The 19,889-nt window shown below is 40.0% G+C and overlaps 1 protein-coding gene across 5 annotated transcripts in view; it reads right to left on the bottom strand.

Annotated features, from left to right (window-relative positions):
* Positions 1-15,740, bottom strand: part of LOC113024706 (glutamate receptor 2-like) — a 116,158-nt gene extending 100,418 nt beyond the window's left edge. For all 5 annotated transcript variants that reach the window (XR_013909471.1, XM_026171986.2, XM_080302509.1 and 2 more), the window contains exons 1-2: positions 15,463-15,740; positions 1,940-2,080 (exon numbers count right to left, since the gene is read on the bottom strand). Coding sequence is in view for 4 of the 5 variants with exons in the window: in XM_026171986.2 (XP_026027771.1) it covers positions 1,940-2,080; positions 15,463-15,568 (247 nt within the window). In the remaining variant the exon portion in view is untranslated. The remainder of the gene's footprint in view (positions 1-1,939; positions 2,081-15,462) is intronic.
* Positions 15,741-19,889: the final 4,149 nt, after the last annotated feature.

Genomic DNA, 19,889 nt, shown 5'->3' with positions numbered 1-19,889 from the left:
AGGAGATCATCACACCCTGCACACCCCACTAACCATCAATGGTGCTGCTGTGGAGAGGGTAAGCAGCACCAAGTTCCTGGGTGTGCACATCTCAGAAGATTTCTCTTGTTCAAAAAACACAGCATCACTTGTCAGTAAAGTCCAACAGCAACTCTACTTCCTCCGCAAACTGGAGAGCAAGAGCCTCATTCCCATTGCGAGCACCTTCTTCAGAGGCACCACTGAGAGCAGCATCACTGTGTGGTATGGCTCCTGCACTGCAAAGTAACGAGTAGTGAGAGCAGCGGAGAGGATTGTGGGCACTTCTCTTCCCTCCCTCCAGGACATCTACTTCACCCGCTTCACCTGAAAGCCCTCTGCATTACAGGTGACTCCACTTATTCATCCAACAGCTTCTTCAGTTTGCTGCCATCGTAAAAGAGACTGAAGAGCTTCTGAGCCAGAACCAGCAGACTGAGAGACAGCTTCGTTCATCAGGCTGTTAGGATGCTGAATTCACTCCCTGCTCTGTCCCTCGCAACTCACACACACGAACTCCAGACCTGCATTCACCTCTTCCCTCTGAACCCCCCCAGACTTCTACCGACGCCTTTTCACTGACTGCCCCACCCCCACTTGCACACAAACTCTTGCCAAAAAGCACTCTGATTGTGTTGGACACTGTTGTTTATGTAAAATTGCATTGTGTTGTACATAAGACTTGCATTTTATTTTTATGTTTATATTGTTTTAGTGTACACTGAGGGCCGTGGGAGAATTGCAGTTTCAAATTCCTGTGTATCAGCTTTGAGGTTTCAGAGCATGTCACAGTACTGAAACAGCTTTAGTGAAGAATACAAATAATCTTCTTATATTCCTTCTTATATTTTATCATTAGAGAATGTTGTAGGTATTAGAGGTACTGCACTGCAATGGTTTAAATGGCATCTATCTAATACACTTCAATTTTTATGTAAATGAAGAGTTAATTATGGAGTTCCACAGGGTTCCATGCTAGGACCAATTGTATTTCATAATATGTTTGCATTAGGCAGAATCATTAGAAGGAATAGAAAACATTTCCCACTGCCTTGCAGAGGACACAATTTTTTTCTATCCATGAAACCAGATAACACACACCAATAAGTTAAACTACAGAATCATGGACATGTCCTTCAATGTCCATATTAACAAATATGTAGCACTGCTTTGTCCCATTTGCACAATATCTCTAAAATTCAAAACATCCTGTAAGAGTGCTGAAAAACCAGTTCATGCATTTATTAATCCTAGGTTGGACTACTGTAAGTCATTATTATCAGGACGTCCTACAAACTCCCTGAAAAGCCTTCAGTTAATCCAAAATGCTGCTGCATACTGTACTGAAAGGGACTAGAAAGACAGAGCATATTTTCCCAATACTGGCTTCACTTCAGTGTCTCCCTGTTAAATCCAGAATCAAATGTAAAATCATTCCTCTCACATGGAAGGCCTTGAATAATCAGGCCCTATCCTGTCTTAAAGACCTTACTGTACCGTATCACTCAAATAGAGCACTTTGCTCTCAGACTGTGGGCATACTGTGGTTCCTAGGATATTTAAAAGTAGAATGAGAGGCAGAGCCTTCAGCTTCCAGGAGATTTCTTCCTGTTAACAAGGGTTTTTTGCTTCCCAGTATCACCATAGCTCTTGTTCATTGTCAGTCATCTGATTGTTGGGGTTTTCTCTGTTTTCTCTGTATTGTTTCCCTGTTGTGATTTAGTGCTATATAAATAAAACTGAATTGAAGGGTTTAGGGTTAGGATGAACAGCCACAGCACACTGCACAACTATTGCTACATATTGCCATGTTTGTATTTTTTTAAATTTCAAGTATTATTCTAGACTTTTAAATAATGACCCAATAAAAATAATTCTTTTTTTTTTTTTTTTGTTTAAAAATGAAGAGATCAATACTTACAGCAGTTAGTAACAGCAAAGCTGTTGGCCACCTCCAGGTTATCTATGTGTGGAGTTAGCCTGAAATCTGCCATCCCAAACTGAACCATGCCAACTCGGAATGCACTGTACTCCTGATCTGCGCCTCTGGGAAATAAACCACCTGAGAAAAACAGAGACAGAAAAGGTCGTGATCATAAAGAAAAACAAAACTAAGTGGAGAAACAGGTTTTCTAGCTACAAACATGTTGAGATAGGGACATTTTTACCACTTTATGTCTTAAAAAACAACAACAAAGAAATTGCAATCCTTCATTAACAATTGCTAAATTTTATATTCGTCAGAATGTTTTTATAATGTGATATGGAATCTCAGCAGTTTAGGCTCTCCTTTTTCATATTTATTGAGTTATTTACTTTTTTGTTTGTTTGTTCTATATTAGTTCAAATGTTCTGCATTTCTCTCATAAACATCATACCTACCTGACACCTCCTCATCACCTTTCTTCCATTTACCTACATGTCCACTGAAGTCTGCTCCAATCACCAGTCTTTTCCACATGGGGAAACTTTCTACCACTTCAGCTAGCTTACTTCAGAATCCTTCTCTCTCTCTCTCTCTTGTCTGACAACCTATGCATTAAGCCAAGCGCTGGCCAATCCCATATGGAAATCTTATTATTTATCAGCATGTTTGATTTGGTAAATATTTTACATTGGGAACCCTTCCTGACCCAGAACTCTTGTCTGGGTTTAGGAACAGCAATAGAAATACTAATCAGTAATTCTGAGCTAGAGTCTGCCTGAGACAGAGATATCTATCTCAGGCAGACATTGTCTCTCTAAAGGACATATGTCCAAAAAATCGGTACATACATTCACCACTCCACAGTTCACTCACGTTTGTCCTGTTACAACTCAAAACAAAAAGGCAGAGTGATGTTAATTAAAAGAAACATAAACATTACCATTAGTAAGACTGTAGCAGAAGTGGAAGGTAGATTTATAACACATAGCTCTCTGCGGTATTTCACCTTTAACAATGGTTTACCTTGCCTTCTTTCGCCTCTGTCAGTGCGCCCCAGGGTGGCTGTGGCTACAATGTAGCTTGCCATCACCAGTGTGTGAATGTGTGTGTGAATGGGTGGATGACTGGATATGTAAAGCGCTTTGGGGTCCTTAGGGACTAGTAAAGGGCTATATAAATACAGGCCATTTAACATTCCTTTCAACACAACCTCACATGTCTGAAGTTATTTTTTTCATTTCCACATACTGTATTACCACAACTGGTCTAAAAGCACACAAAGAACATAACATCGGAGTGGGTAAAATGTGATTTTGTTTACTATGATGTCTCTAATGAATCATTTTTATAATTTGAAATGCAAGTATAAATCAGAAATTTCAGAAATGTATGCACATCCAATGGATGTGCTGGGATGCATCATTAGCAGTGTTGGGTAAGTTACTTTAAATGAGTAACTTAGTTACATTACTAGTTACTTCTATCAAAAGTAACTGAGTTACTTCAAGTTACTCGTTACTTTCAGAGTAACTAGTTACTAGGGAAAGTAACTTTGGTTTTACTCAAAATTCTCTTGCTAATCTGTTGCTTCCGTAACTGGATACCCAGCAAGATTGCCAGTCTTCTAGCTTGCTTACTTGCCACAAGTGCACTGTGCCACCTACCAATAGAAAGGAAAAAATAATGTGCACATTTCCACCTGATTCTATCCTAGCCTGCTTTTTACATCCAACACAAAAACTGCAGTCGCGGTGCTTTCGATTGCACTCAGAACTCGGAAATTCTGCCTTCTGAATAGGAAGATGTAGGTAACACCAGACTGCAGATGAGCTGCATACAGAGCTGGACTGGGACAAAAAAATCGTCCCGGGCATTTTGACTAGAGACCGGCCCACCATTATAGCAAATATCATAAAGCCTTTGAATGAAAACAAACGCTGTTGTGACAGTGATGTACACTGTTCTGATGGTTTATATGTATCAATCTATCAATTGTTTGTTGCAAGACTCAGATAATTATTTTTTTTAAAGTGAGACATTTTAAATGAGAATAAGAAAGTATTTCCTTGTGCCCCCCTTTCCCTTTTAATGCCCTACATGGACCCCTGGCAACACTTTGCTAGACCCGCCCCTGCACAGTTACCAGCTGTCAGCTACTTAGAAAAGGATCCTGGTGTTATTTGTCTCTCAGAAACAGTTCATAACTTCCCTTCAACTCATTCATGTTAACTAAAAGGTAAACCTGTTTCTCCATCACAGCTCTGATGATTCAGTAAGGACATCTCCTGGTTTCATCTTCATGTTTCCCTCTCACCACATAACCAAACCGACATCATGACCAGCAGCTTTACAGCTGTGGCTCCAGCAAACATCAGCTGATACTAGAAATTAATATTAAATAAATTCTAACAACAGCTGATCAAGCTTAAACGTGCTGCTGCTGTTTACCGCGACATCCGCTGGTTTCCTCTTTCATGGCGCAAAGTGGGCGATAAATAAACAAGAGAGAAAAGCCGATCAGCTGATCATTGATCAGTTTCATGATTAAAGTAGCAACAGGAGAGGGAGGGTGAGAGGATGAGAGAAGAAGAGGCAGCTGTGCAGCGTAAAGACGCAGAGTAACTCCAGCTTTGTGTCTTTTTCATTGTAGCTGAAGTCCGGGACAAACTGTTCCTTTTCACCTCAATACGAAACGCATGATATTTTCTCTGAATACGAGACGATTCCGTTTTTTACGGGACGTCTGGCAACTCTAATAATTAACCTTATGAACAAAACAAAGTTCAACATCAGTAACATAGCACCACCCAGCTGTATAGAAACTCCCTCATGCTAGCTAGCACGCAGTATGAAAAAGTCAGCATAACGAAAATAAACTCCAACTAAACTTGGTTTATATCTGACCCAGATGGACTGCAGGTTATAACTTCTTACCTGAAGTTCAGTTCACCTGACACTCTCGGACCAGCGGCCGCTTCGGGTCTGTCCTCTTGCCTCCCTTTCCCTCATCCACCTGCTGGCCTCCACCACTTGCTAATGTTATTGAATCTGTGGAAGCTCCACGATAGCCACCACACGAAGTAACGAATAACGAGCCCATCTAAATCCCAGTAACGAGTAACGCGTTCCCGGTTTTGGCATAATAACTAGTTACCGTGCTCGTTACCAGAATCCGGTTGTTCAGTGATGACGCGACGAATCCTACTTCCGGGTCTAAAGTAGTCTGCGTTTAATATGGCATTTGTGTTGTTAACATGTTTAATGTTATGTATTTTCTTCTATTTGATCTCAAAAAGCTCCTAAAACAGTCAGCGATCACTGTTGACCTCCCTCGGCTTTTATTACCGCTAATCATTTATTTAAGCTCAGTTTTTAAAACCTTAGGATGTAACTACAGCCCAGCCCATGCAGCAGTATATGAATGACTAACCTCGTATTGTGGATGGATTATCTCAGTTGTTCTCCTGGCTGAAGTTTGGTCCGTTTACAGCATCCTGCCATGCGATTACATTTGTTCCTGACCACCGAGAACACTCACGGTAACTTTTATCAAGTGGAAAAAAGTTAGCTTGTTTATATTATGCTAACATAGCTGTGTCGCCAGCGGTCACGTAGCACATCATTATATACCAGCTAGCCCAACTTCAGTAACCCTACAAACGTCACTGCTGTTTAGTTTTCTGTCTTCGTTTATGCTGGAAGTGATAACAGAGCTGTACGTTTTAATTTGTTTCCAAAACCCCGCAGTCAGGACATGCTATATTGTATTTAGATAGAAGCTAGCGAGCTAACTTCCTGCTAACTTCTAACTCCGTTAAATGTCATAAATTCCGTTTTCATGGATGCCTGGATGTTAAACTCAATTGTTACACCTGGTAGAGCAGAACGCTGATCATTTTTATTAAAGATGAAAGAATTTAGACAGTTTTTCAACTCTCAGTAATGCCATAGTGATCGTTTGATATATGGACCTGCAGCGGAGTTTAGACCCAGACACGGCTAGTGACGTCAGACTGAACAACCGGATAATAACGTAGTTACTGTAACGTGTTACTTAATAACGCGTTAGTCCCAACACTGATCATTAGTGATGTATCCTGGGTTCATTAGGTGTTAGGATCTTACAACATCTTACACCCTCGCCCAGGTGACCCAGCCGAGGTTGATCATGCCCTTGAGACTGGCCGGTGACGCCTCTGCAGCCTACTTCCACAGGGCATGCTTGCTAACCCTCCAACACTCTTCCAGAACACCCTGGCATTTGGCCAGCTACCTTCCAAATGCCCTCTATGTGGTCTCCAAGGAACCATCAATTCTATCAGAGCTATCTGTCTTGAGGCCTCTGACATTATCACAATATCTGGGCACAAAGATGTTTCTGCAATGTGTGCTGGATTGTGAGCGTTAGGTTGTTGCTTATTTGCTGTTATCACCGAGGAGATGCTTTCACCAGCTACCATCAGCAGCTGGTCATGGTGCAAGCAGCGGTATAAGGACTCGGTAAGATATCATATACAGCTTGGATGAGGAACTTTTATCACTACTTCTTAGCCAGTAGATTGCTGTTCTTCAAATTGGATCAAATCAAGCTCAGTAGACAACCCATGGTTGGACCTAGGACAAGCATTCTGTAGAAAATTAAAAATCTCTGATTTGCCTTTTATTAGCTCTAGAGTTAAGAATCATAACTGCCTTAAAAGTCTTTGCAGAAACACTTCGAGTTGGACATCCTGCTGGGAATTTCTAAAAAAAACAAAGTCTTCCTTTACCTCATGTAAACTGACAACCATTTGAAACAATCCAAATGTGTGTCCAGAACATGTTATTCAAGAGAAAACTTATTTTCATTCAAAGAACTTTTATCAAATTATGGAATCAGCAACAGTAAATTTCTTGAATATCAGCAAGTCCATCGTACAGAAAACAGCCGTCAGCTGAACTTAGAAATGCATACATGGGCAAGAGCATTTTTAAATCTTTGTATCCCTAAATTGTTATCAAAAAATGTTATTGTTAAAAATCGATGACTCAATTTTACTTCCAGGGCCCTATTTCAGGAAGCCGGTTTAGTGCAAACTCTGAGTAAGTATACCCTGAGTTAACGAAAACTCTGGGTTTTCGGTTTCACAAAGCGAGTTTAGATTAATTCTGAGTGAGTTACTATGACGACACACTCCGTGAAGCTAACCTGCCCCCTAGCAGGTTTACTTCAACTAACCCTGACTTTCTCCGCCTCTTTGTCGGAAACCTGACTGTAGGAAGTGTCAGACATGGCGTGCTCCTTCCTTGAAGAGCCAGTAGATATTGAAGCCCAAATTCTCCGCAGAGCTCTCCGCCGGGAGAGAGTGATTAGAGCGCGTTCGGACATTTTATCATTTCCTGATGATTTTCTGTGTGAACGTTACCGTTTTTCAGCACAATCTATAATTCATTTGAATAACATCCTCAGGCCTAATATTGCTCATGTGACACATCGCCGACATCCTCTCAGTTCTGTACATATTATTTGTATTGCACTTCGGTTTTTTGCAAACGGGAGCTTTCTGTATAATATTGGTGACGCTGAGCACGTTTCCAAGGCTACCGTCTGTCGGGCAGTCAGGAATGTTACAGTTGCACTGAAACGTCTCCTGTACTCGTTTGTGGTGTTCCCCGGTCATAGACCCACAAGATTTATCAAAGAGGGATGCCACAAAATTGCAGGTATCAGGATGAACGAAACTTAATTCATGATGTGGTGATATTTGAACTACTACTTAAATTTTACATTTATTCTCACGGTTCCCAGGCGTGATTGGCTGTATACAGTGGGGCAAAAAAGTATTTAGTCAGCCACCGATTGTGCAAGTTCCCCCACTTAAAATGATGACAGAGGTCAGTAATTTGCACCAGAGGTACACTTCAACTGTGAGAGACAGAATGTGAAAAAAAATCCATGAATTCACGTGGTAGGATTTGTAAAGAATTTATTCGTAAATTAGGGTGGAAAATAAGTATTTGGTCACCTCAAACAAGGAAGATCTCTGGCTCTCACAGACCTGTAACGTCTTCTGTAAGAAGCTTTTCTGTCCCCCACTCGTTACTTGTATGAATGGCACCTGTTTGAACTCATCATCTGTATAAAAGACACCTGTCCACAGCCTCAAACAGTCAGACTCCAAACTCCGCCATGGCCAAGACCAAAGAGCTTTCGAAGGACACCAGGAAAAGTATTGTAGACCTGCACCAGACTGGGAAGAGTGAATCTACAATAGGCAAGCAGCTTGGTGTGAAAAAATCAACTGTGGGAGCAATCATCAGAAAATGGAAGACATATAAGACCACTGATAATCTCCCTCGATCTGGGGCTCCACGCAAGATCTCATCCCGTGGGGTCAAAATGATCATGAGAACGGTGAGCAAAGATCCCAGAACCACACGGGGGGACCTGGTGAATGACCTGCAGAGAGCTGGGACCAAAGTAACAAAGGTCACCATCAGTAACACACTACAACGGCAGGGAATCAAATCCCGCAGTGCCAGACGTGTTCCGCTGCTGAAGCCAGTGCATGTCCAGGCCCGTCTGAAGTTTGCCAGAGAGCACATGGATGATACAGCAGAGGATTGGGAGAATGTCATGTGGTCAGATGAAACCAAAGTAGAACTTTTTGGTATAAACTCAACTCGTCGTGTTTGGAGGAAGAAGAATACTGAGTTGCATCCCAAGAACACCATACCTACTGTGAAGCATGGGGGTGGAAACATCATGCTATGGGGCTGTTTTTCTGCCAAGGGGACAGGACGACTGATCCGTGTTAAGGACAGAATGAATGGGGCCATGTATCGTGGGATTTTGAGCCAAAACCTCCTTCCATCAGTGAGAACTTTGAAGATGAAACGAGGCTGGGTCTTCCAACATGACAATGATCCAAAACACACCGCCCGGGCAACAAAGGAGTGGCTCCGTAAGAAGCATTTGAAAGTCCTGGAGTGGCCTAGCCAGTCTCCAGACCTCAACCCCATAGAAAATCTGTGGCGGGAGTTGAAAGTCCGTGTTGCTCGGCGACAGCCCCAAAACATCACTGCTCTCGAGAAGATCTGCATGGAGGAATGGGCCAAAATACCAGCTACTGTGTGTGCAAACCTGGTAAAGACCTATAGTAAACGTTTGACCTCTGTTATTGCCAACAAAGGTTATGTTACAAAGTATTGAGTTGTATTTTTGTTATTGACCAAATACTTATTTTCCACCCTGATTTACGAATAAATTCTTTACAAATCCTACCATGTGGATTCATGGATTTTTTTTTTCACATTCTGTCTCTCACAGTTGAAGTGTACCTCTGGTGCAAATTACTGACCTCTGTCATCATTTTAGGTGGGGGAACTTGCACAATCGGTGGCTGACTAAATACTTTTTTGCCCCACTGTAGATGGCACTCACATTCCAATCATTGCTCCTTCAGTAAATGAAGGAGACTATGTGAACAGGACGTCTTTCCACAGCATTAATGTACAGGTACATAGTTCCCTGTAGCATTTCAAACTAACAAATTATTTCATGCTAATTTGTGTTCTCTGCACTGTGAAGATCATATGTGATGCTGCCAACATTATCACAAATGTGGAAGCCAACTGCTCAGCCTCTGTGAGTGGTGGTGGAGGAGGACCCCCACCTGTTTTTCGGGCCTCCACTTTTTTTTTCCGTTGGCTATAACGGGTCACATTTGAGCATACAGAGTAAGCAAATATGTACTTGTAATGTGCTCAGATAATTTCAATAAGTGCTTACAGAAAGAAAATTAATGTAGCCTCTAACTGCAATTGATTTACATCGGACAAACAGACCAAGCACTATGGCTCATAATACAATTACACCTCACCTGTTTGGACTATATTTTTATATTTCATTTTTACTTGCTGCCAGGAACGTTTGGGGCCTGTTGGGTTGCACCTGCGCTCACATCACATCACAAAATAAAATGTATGAAATAAAAAATAAAATAAAATATAATAAAATAACGTGTTAAATGGGTGGAAATCCCTAGATCAATGTTTAAATTAACACTCACGCATTGACTCTGTCGGCTTTGTTTTGCCATGCATGCTCTCTTTCTTTTGCAGCTGAGGCTGCGTTACTTTTTTCCCGCAAAATTTGCATGTTATCGGCATATGCTGCCATCAGAATTTCAGCCTGTAAAATACATTGACCGCGCCTTCTTTCCCTCCGTCTCCATGGTGACTCGCTTAATCTGTGCTCCACTAATCAGGGCTTTATGTATCCTCGTGCGCGCGCTTAACTTGGGGTTAAAGCAACTCCGCGTTGATTGAACTAATTGTTATCAGCCTTTCTGAAACCGAATATTCCGAGTTGGACAGTTCGGGGTTACTCAACCCTGAGTATCGTTTTTCACTCTGAGTTTTCTAAACCGGCTTCCTGAAATAGGGCCCAGCTAACAAATGGGAGCGAGATCTCTCCATTAAGGTTACCTGGACACACATATGCTTAAATACGATCAAAATGTTGCAAGTCCCAACTTACAACTTACACAAACCTCTCCATAGAACACACTATACATGTTCCAAGTGGGCATTATACACTCAAACATATGCACCCACTGCACAGACAATTCTGGAGCCAGGAACCTTATGCATACACATAAACATACACACACACACACACACACACACACACACACACACACACACACACACACAACACAAGACGGTTGATTTGTTTTTCTCTTCCGGGTGCTGTTTGTGATTGTTTTCTTGTATGTTTTTTTTTGTTAAACTTGCAGCTTTTGGCGATTTATTGCTTCTCTGTTCTCTTTATCTTTTTATATATTTTCTGCCCTTTTTTTCTCTCTCTCCTACTTTTCAGCTTTGACACTGTTATGTTACACATGTACTGTAATAACAGAAATAATGTTCATAGAAATTAACAACTTAACATGTAAAAGAAGCACATGAACAAGAGTAGCCAAGAGAGAATTTATAGAGCTCATCTTGGAAAAGAAAATGTGTTTGTTACCACGCTGCATTCAGATCATAATTCTGATTGCAAAAGCTGCCAGACAACAAAGGCTAGAAATTTTTTTTAAACTTAAGACATAACTGACTCCATCTAAGAATAAACACACATAAACTAGCCTACTGGACACAAGAAAGGAGGATATGTTAGTGTTGGTGGTGATTAGCTCATGCCCATCTAGCTGTCTGTATGGAGTTTGGATGTCTGTGCGTGTTCTCTGTGGTTACTCAGCTGTTCTGCCACAGTCCCCACTTAGCAGGATTATTTTAACAGGTGATTGTAAATTGGCAATATGTGCAAATGTGACAGTAAATGTAGGGCTGGATATTCACAAATCTGGAAATACATACTGTATACATAATTGACAGTTATCCATACCTCATTTATTTCATGATTTTATTTCATTATATACCTGTGGCACAGTGATTAGCACTGTTGCTTTACAGCAAGAAGGCTTGGATTTCATCTCCACTATGTGGCCGGGGCCTTTCTATGTGGAGTTTTCATGTTTTACCCGTGTTTGTGTGGGTTCTGTCCGGGTATGCTGCATGCAGTTAGAGGTATTAGGTAAACTGGTGATTCTAAATTGCACATAGGTGTGAATGACAGTGTGAATTTTTGTCTGTATCTATGTCTTAGGTCTGCAACAGACTGGCAACCTGTCCAGAGTGGTACCCCGCCTCTCGTCCAATGGTTGCTGGGATAGGCTTTGGCCCTCATAAGGATAAGCAGAAGAGAATGAATGGATGAATCTGCACTCTGCACATATAAATATAAATATGCTTTATTTTCTGTGTCATGTTGCTATTGTCTGTTTGTCTACTCTGTTAAGGACACAAGCTAAATTACTTGTATGTGTACACATACCTGATATTCTACACTATAATCTACAAATTGTATAGAATATACTATATTTCTGAAATATTATGTTTTAAATTATGGCTCCACAGTGTAATTGTTTACACATTTGCCTACAAAGTGAACAATCCCCTGTTATATCCCGGGAGGTGACAAATCCCTTGGGTTGCATCAACACAGGCATCTGGCATAAAAATGTGCCAAATCAAACATGCAGAGGTTCCTGCAGTGGTGATCATGTGGGAATAAGGGCGCGTCTTTAAGTAGCTTTATACAAATATTTCCACTACACTTTGTGTAGTTTGTCTACTAGAACGATTGTCTCTGGCATCAAGTCATGCATTCCAGAACTTCAGGTGAAATGGAAATGTTCATACATGCTGTCATACCTCAATTACTGTCCAGAATGCTGCTTCAAGGATTTGCACGGAGTCCTCTATAAGGTAATGTGTGACGTCTTTACATAGGCTAGTCATAAAGTAGGATTGGTAAATGCACTGTTCTTGTATAGTGCTTTTCTACTGTACTTGAGTACTCAACAAGCTTTATACAACATGGTGCATTCACACATTCATGCAGTCACTTTTTCCTGTGCCTAAGTTCTTTCTATGTAGTATTCAAACACATTCCCACTCTCATGAAAGCATCAGAGAGCATCTTGGGGTTCAGTTTGCAGGTGGTGCCTCTGGTCACATTACAGAAAATAAAGAGACTGCTTTTGAGGTTGTAATATCCAACCTGTGGAAGTTGGTTCAAAGTTGGTATAAAGCTGTGTTGTTTTAATGTTTCAAATATATACATTTTTAGAACATTTTCTGATTCACTATCTGTGATTTGCTTAAAAATGTTAATCTTTTGGTTCAAAGTTTGAACATATGTGCTTTTACCTTCATATATCATAGTTTTCAGGCCATTTTGGCACATTGGAATCTGAGGCCATTCTTGAATATACCTTAAAAACAATTAAAGATAAAAGTATGACATTTATATTTCCCTTTCTTAATTTAGATCTATAATTTGAAAGAAATACATTACAATATCTGAGATTTCACTAGTTAAAATATTTTAAAAATCCAGGGAAGGTAATAAGGTAATAACCTGAAATTCTTAAACATGAAAATTAAGAAAATTATATTTTCATTCAACTTTTATGCTCAGCATTTATTCAGACGGTTATCATACCCTTTCTCTGATCTCGCCTTACCTCTGGCAGCCGTGGCATTGTGGTTAGAGTTGGGTTAAGGGGTTAGGTGTTAAGCTGAGGTATTTAGGGTTTGTGTCTTATTAGCATCAGACTACCAATTCTGTCATGTGGACACAGCAGCTGGGTCTTGCAAGACTACATTATTATTCTAGGGGCCATGTTATTCATTGCTAAGTATATAAATTACTTGCTTGATGTTAAATAAGGAAATGGACTTCATGCCTATGAATAAACACAATTTAGTCTATGGGAAGCACCAGCACAGTTTGGTAGATTTTTAAGTATTTTTTACTTCTTCTTCTTCTTCCTTCCCCTTTAAATTAATAATTTTTTTTTAATTACTATTGATATTTCATGTGTTTTCATCATAGCACATGAAATATAAATCCTTTGAAGTATACATATATAATGTCTGCTTCTCTGTCTCCGTTAGGTTAGAATATATAATCATTTTTCTAAAGCTCCCATTCCTTAATCAGCCCAAAGATACTTCTCTTCTGCCTGATTGCATTCACAGACCCATATCAGCAGTAGCATCTGGAGACTTTGTGGAACTGTCTTGATGTGGCAGATAAGCTGCCCATTATAGATAGGTCAGCAAACCCTCTGCTTAAGAAATGTATAATTTTGTCTTATTTCACAATTGATTTTTTTTCTATTTAAGAGCCCCTTGCAGGTTTAGAGTAAATATTGTCAAATGGCCAGACTACAAAATCAGCAGTGTTTGAGTTCATATCTTTGCAAGCATTTATACTTTGAAATGCTGGACTAATTCGTCATATAGTAAAATGGAAAAACTTTGGGGAAAATACCTTTCATTGCCTCCATATAGTCTTTAAGTGTCATTAAGTGCCAGTCTTAATCCTATAATTTACCGCCCTCTTGATGGCCACAGTTAGTTGTTGTCTTTGGGAGCTGGACTTCTGGACTACCAGTAACGGAAATGGTGAGCTAACACGTTTAACATATTGATAGATCCTAAGTGTTTTACCATTTTTTAAGTAGTGTGTCTCACAAAATCAGTTATTTGGCAAAACCTTTGCCACCCAACACCCCTCTTTAGACACGCTCCTGCTATAGCTATCACATTATTAATGCCATGTCACTCCTAAATCAGACATCATCAGAAGCATACTACATGGGCTGAGGGCAAAAAGAACTGGAGTGATGCTTAGTGATCCATAGTCCTCTTTAGGGTGGAAGAGAGTGATACAAGAATGAGCCTTTAACCCAAAGGCTCATGTTTGCAAAAATAATATTGTAAAATGCCAGAAATTTAAAAATTACAGAGATATTTTTCTAATGTTTGCATATTTTCCAGAAATATTTAAGTAACATTTTCAATAACATTTTCAATACTCTCATAGTGAAATTATTGTTTGCAACGTGTTATTCGAGCCTTCTGAATTTTAGTTACATTAATAAATTTTAATAAACCTTAACCAAGGTGTGGAAGTAGCTTTTTGTGAAAAGCTACATTTTTAGACTTATGCAGTCCTCAGAAGACAGAATTGATACAACAATGTCTTATAAAAGTTTCAAATATAATTTAAAATTTGTTCAAAATATAAATGTATGTTTTAGTCTACTCCAACCTTGTCTTACTAAATACGAGCCAAACAATCCAGCTGAACCAAAATTTTAAGTTCAGATGGAAAAACATACCTACTCCACAGAGAAAGGGCTGCTGTGATATTTAAAAAACATTTTTTTAAAAAGATTTTCCAGCACTGCATCATGTATGTAAAGTAAATGTAAAGTATGTAAAGTGTAAAGTATGAGATTTATAGTTCAAATGTAAAAGCAGTGTAATGTGACTGAGGAGGAAAAACTCTGAATAGCATAAAATACTGTAGATTTGAAAGCTAACTAAGTGTAATAATGGAAAACTTTACACAAACAACCAGTAATGTTCATTATAGCTTATTCTAACATTTTAATGAAATGCTGAAAATCACCCACTTCCACTAAGGGCTTGATGGATATAGGTCCAACAAGAAATGCAGTTCAGGAAATAAGTCTCATGTGCTGCGTTTCAGTGAGCTTAGATCTTCACTTGTCCCTATGACAGCACCATTAAGACTTCTGTGCACACAGGAGCAATTGCAGATTGACGGAATGCTGCAATGTTAGCAAGACGTTTGGAACGCATATAATTCCTTTTATTTTTTGATCTATTTAGTTTACTATTTAAATGATGAACGTATTAACTCAATTAGAACACTGCAGCAGCAGCAGCAGCCGTGCAATCACGAGGCCTGGCGTTACTGACAGCAGTATAAAGAGGATGGAGATGAGAGAGGCCCACGGGCCAATAAAGAAGACACGAAAAGACAATGAAAAGGAAAGGTTTGAACGGGTAAAAGACGAGCTTTAATACACGCTGGAACAGGAAAGGTGAGGATGACAACGATCGGGCGACGACAGATATAAAAATCCTACCAATCTGGACGCTCGGAGATCCGCACAATGCCCCGCGCCATAAGAGTGCCACCAAAAATAGCAGCTTCATTGTGGTGTTCAGGATCCTCGCACAACACCACAGCATCTTACGATAGAGGTTCCTACCAAAACATCACCTCCATCAAAGACGATGTAATCTCATGGCGTTATTCCGGTGTTATTTAGAAACGTGTCGGGCTCTGCAGATGCGCGATCCTGTCGCCTGAGGTGCGCGTGCTGCTGCTGAAGCTGGACTTGAGGGCGCGCGCACTGAATTGCCCAGGAATGCCGATGAAGCACGAGAGAGAACCGAGAGCAGCCGACTGCTGCACATGAGGTTATTATAAACCTCCGCTCGAGGAGGCTGACACAAATTCTAACATAACAGATGCACACTGGGAATTTTTACAATAACTAATTTCTAATTGCATTAAGCAGTGCCTAAACACTATTATAATAATTATATTATATACATTATAATTATGATTTCCTTCTGTCTTTTTTTTTATTATCGTAATCATTACATGCGCCTTTAAATATGTTACTATGTATTTTCACATTGCTGTATAGCAGCTGTGTCTATATATATTGCCGTGTTACGTAGGGCAAAAAGAGACTGAAGCCATCCCCACCCAACGCCCGGCTACCTCTATATCACAGCTAACGGATATAGATCTTAAAATCCAGCCTTATGTGACTGAAAATGATCCAAGTGCAAAAACAGAGCTTTTCTGTATGTCCTAATAATAAGGCATTTGGATTCTTACTCAAAGATAAATCAAAATTAGTTAGATCTATATATAAATGTGAAATGTTGTTTGAGTAGTGAAAATGTTCTAATGGCTCAGTATTGTGTCTGTGATTGTGCGTGTGTGCACATGAGCCAGGAATGCAGGAAGACAATAACTGTGTTGTCACACAAAATCCTGAATCAGAACAATAATTGTTAAACACAGAACCAGGATTTATATGAGGTTTTACTACTGCAATCCCTTAAAACTGATCAAACTGTAACACAGCAAATGTAAATATGTTCAATTGGTCAATACTGGCATGTTGAATCGAAATAAAATAAATAAAAATAAAAATGTTTAAGTTAACTAGTATAATAAATCAATAAATGTGATTCTAATAACTGGCCTCACTGAGAGCCTGTACAGAGTCTGACCTTGGTGTGTGTGTGTGTGTGTGTGTGTGTGTGTGTGTGTGTGTGTGTGTGTGTGTGTGTGTGTGTGTTTGGTGCAGGATGGGTCAACATGACACACTGGAGCCACTAATTTCAGTGAATGTCTGACTCACAAAATGTATGATTTTATAAAAGAAGTTGACTAAAATAAATTTTAAAAATAAATAAACGTTGATTGACAAACATTATGAAAAGAAAGTGTTATCTTCTGTATTTGAATTATAAAGGAATTATGTTACAATAAATGTTCATGTGAAAATGTGCTAAAAACAAATCTGAATTACATAAACTGAATGAAACAGAATAAATTATATCCATGTGTGACTGAATATTTAAATGTGATGTGAACTCTCTATACTAGAAATAACAAAGAATATGTAATAAAGTGGTTTTAAAGGTTAAACTTTGTGTTAAAGTTGGATAAACAGAGACTGATAGATAGGGTGTGGGTGGACACTGGATGATTAGACGTAAACAGCTTGACTGAATGACCAAAATATGAAGATGTGATGGCTAGCATGAGAGGGGGGAGAAAAGTGGGCTGTAATAGAGATTTGGGTTCTTTCCTTTTTGTCTTCTGTGAGATGAGCAGTTCAGAAGATTAGATCTAAGAGGTTCAAGTTAAAATTCCAGCAGGGATGCGAGTGTGAAAACAGCAGCACAATCTGTGAACCTGTGAATTGATCTTGTAATTTTTGTCTTTCCATCGCATCTCATTTTTTCCATGTTATGTGGTTAATTCACAAGGATTTTGGTTTACATTATACTTCCACTGGATGGCCAGCTGTTTGGAGATGATCATCTACTTGGAAACAAAGGGATAAGTGCAACTTTAGGTCTGGTTGTGCTCATTCTCTCTCCAACCTCTCTTCACCAAAGATAAGAACAAAATCAGCATTAGCTCAGAGTAGGTAAGTTATATAAGTATAGATTAAGTGATTTGGTTATTGTTTTTGTCATTATTACTATTTGCTAAATTGCTTTAGTATAATCCCCTGCAATTAAAGTTTAAATTGTGGACATTCACTTATTATCCTTTAGTGAAACACATTCGGCACAGGATTATCTGTACAGAACATGGCCCGGAAGACCCGTTCCCTAGGGCAGTTGAGAATGATCGAGCTAACATCCTGTGGGACTTTTACAAATGGACAAATGGTGATGGTGGATGACCAGAGGAAGAAGGCTATAGTGTAGCAACATGTAGTGATGGCAACATGAGGAAAAGGAACACGAGATGCTTGTGAAATAACAAGGGCTGAGTGAGGAGCTCTAGGGTGGAGGAATAATTTTTATTATTGAACAACAACCATGTTCTCAATGAACCCAAAAAACTCATTAATATCAAAGCTGAATGTTTTTGGAAGTAGTTTTTAGTTTGTTTTTAGTTTTAGCTATTTTAGGGGGATATCTGTGTGTGCAGGTGACTATTACTGTGCAGAATTATTAGGCAACTTAACAAAAAACAAATATATACCCATTACAATTATTTATTTTTACCAGTGACACCAATATAACATCTCCACATTCACAAATATACATTTCTGACATTCAAAAACAAAACAAAAACAAATCAGCGACCAATATAGCCACCTTTCTTTGCAAGGACACTCAAAAGCCTGCCATCCATGGATTCTGTCAGTGTTTTGATCTGTTCACCATCAACATTGCGTGCAGCAGCAACCACAGCCTCCCAGACACTGTTCAGAGAGGTGTACTGTTTTCCCTCCTTGTAAATCTCACATTTGATGATGGACCACAGGTTCTCAATGGGGTTCAGATCAGGTGAACAAGGTGGCCATGTCATTAGTTTTTCTTCTTTTATACCCTTTCTTGCCAGCCACGCTGTGGAGTACTTGGACGCGTGTGATGGAGCATTGTCCTGCATGAAAATCATGTTTTTCTTGAAGGATGCAGACTTCTTCCTGTACCACTGCTTGAAGGTGTCTTCCAGAAACTGGCAGTAGGACTGGGAGTTGAGCTTGACTCCATCCTCAACCCGAAAAGGCCCCACAAGCTCATCTTTGATGATACCAGCCCAAACCAGTACTCCACCTCCACCTTGCTGGCGTCTGAGTGGGACTGGAGCTCTCTGCCCTTTACCAATCCAGCCACGGGCCCATCCATCTGGCCCATCAAGACTCACTCTCATTTCATCAGTCCATAAAACCTTAGAAAAACCAGTCTTGAGATATTTCTTGGCCCAGTCTTGACGTTTCAGCTTGTGTGTCTTGTTCAGTGGTGGTCGTCTTTCAGCCTTTCTTACCTTGGCCATGTCTCTGAGTATTGCACACCTTGTGCTTTTGGGCACTCCAGTGATGTTGCAGCTCTGAAATATGGCCAAACTGGTGGCAAGTGGCATCTTGGCAGCTGCACGCTTGACTTTTCTCAGTTCATGGGCAGTTATTTTGCGCCTTGGTTTTTCCACACGCTTCTTGCGACCCTGTTGACTATTTTGAAAGAAACGCTTGATTGTTCGATGATCACGCTTCAGAAGCTTTTCAATTTTGAGACTGCTGCATCCCTCTGCAAGATATCTCACTATTTTTGACTTTTCTGAGCCTGTCAAGTCCTTCTTTTGACCCATTTTGCCAAAGGAAAGGACGTTGCCTAATAATTATGCACACCTGATATAGGGTGTTGATGTCATTAGACCACACCCCTTCTCATTACAGAGATGCACATCACCTAATATGCTTAATTGGTAGTAGGCTTTCGAGCCTATACAGCTTGGAGTAAGACAACATGCATGAAGAGGTTGATGTGGACAAAATACTCATTTGCCAAATAATTCTGCACTCCCTGTAGAAAGTAATATTAAATAAATTCTAACAACAGCTTATCAAGGTTAAAGATGCTGCTGTTGTTTATCCGCTGGTTTCCTCTTTCTGGTGCAAAGTGGGCGATAAACAAACAAGAGAGATGGAGTCGCGACAGAAAAGCAGATCAGCTGATCATTAAGCAGTTTCATGATTGAAGTAGCAGCAGGAGAGGGAGGGAGAGAGAAGAAGCAGTCGCTCCATATATCGGTTGTTAAGCTTGACGTGGGAATACTTTACAAACATTCAGAGATGAACTTACACACTTGCTTTACTTCTCTCGGGGATAACTTTGTCGGAGATGAAATGCCGGGTTGGTAGCGAGGCTCCAAATGCTCAACCAGACCGCTGACAGGTCTCACACGCCACAGCCGCTCTATCACGTGATCCATACTGCTCCGACGTGCTAAGGTTATGAGCCG

This window comes from Astatotilapia calliptera, chromosome 6 (genome assembly GCF_964374335.1).
Source record: "Astatotilapia calliptera chromosome 6, fAstCal68.1, whole genome shotgun sequence".
In the NCBI taxonomy this organism is placed as follows: domain Eukaryota; kingdom Metazoa; phylum Chordata; class Actinopteri; order Cichliformes; family Cichlidae; genus Astatotilapia; species Astatotilapia calliptera.
Note: the sequence above shows the minus strand (reverse complement) of the source record. Positions and strands in the feature narration are given on the sequence as shown.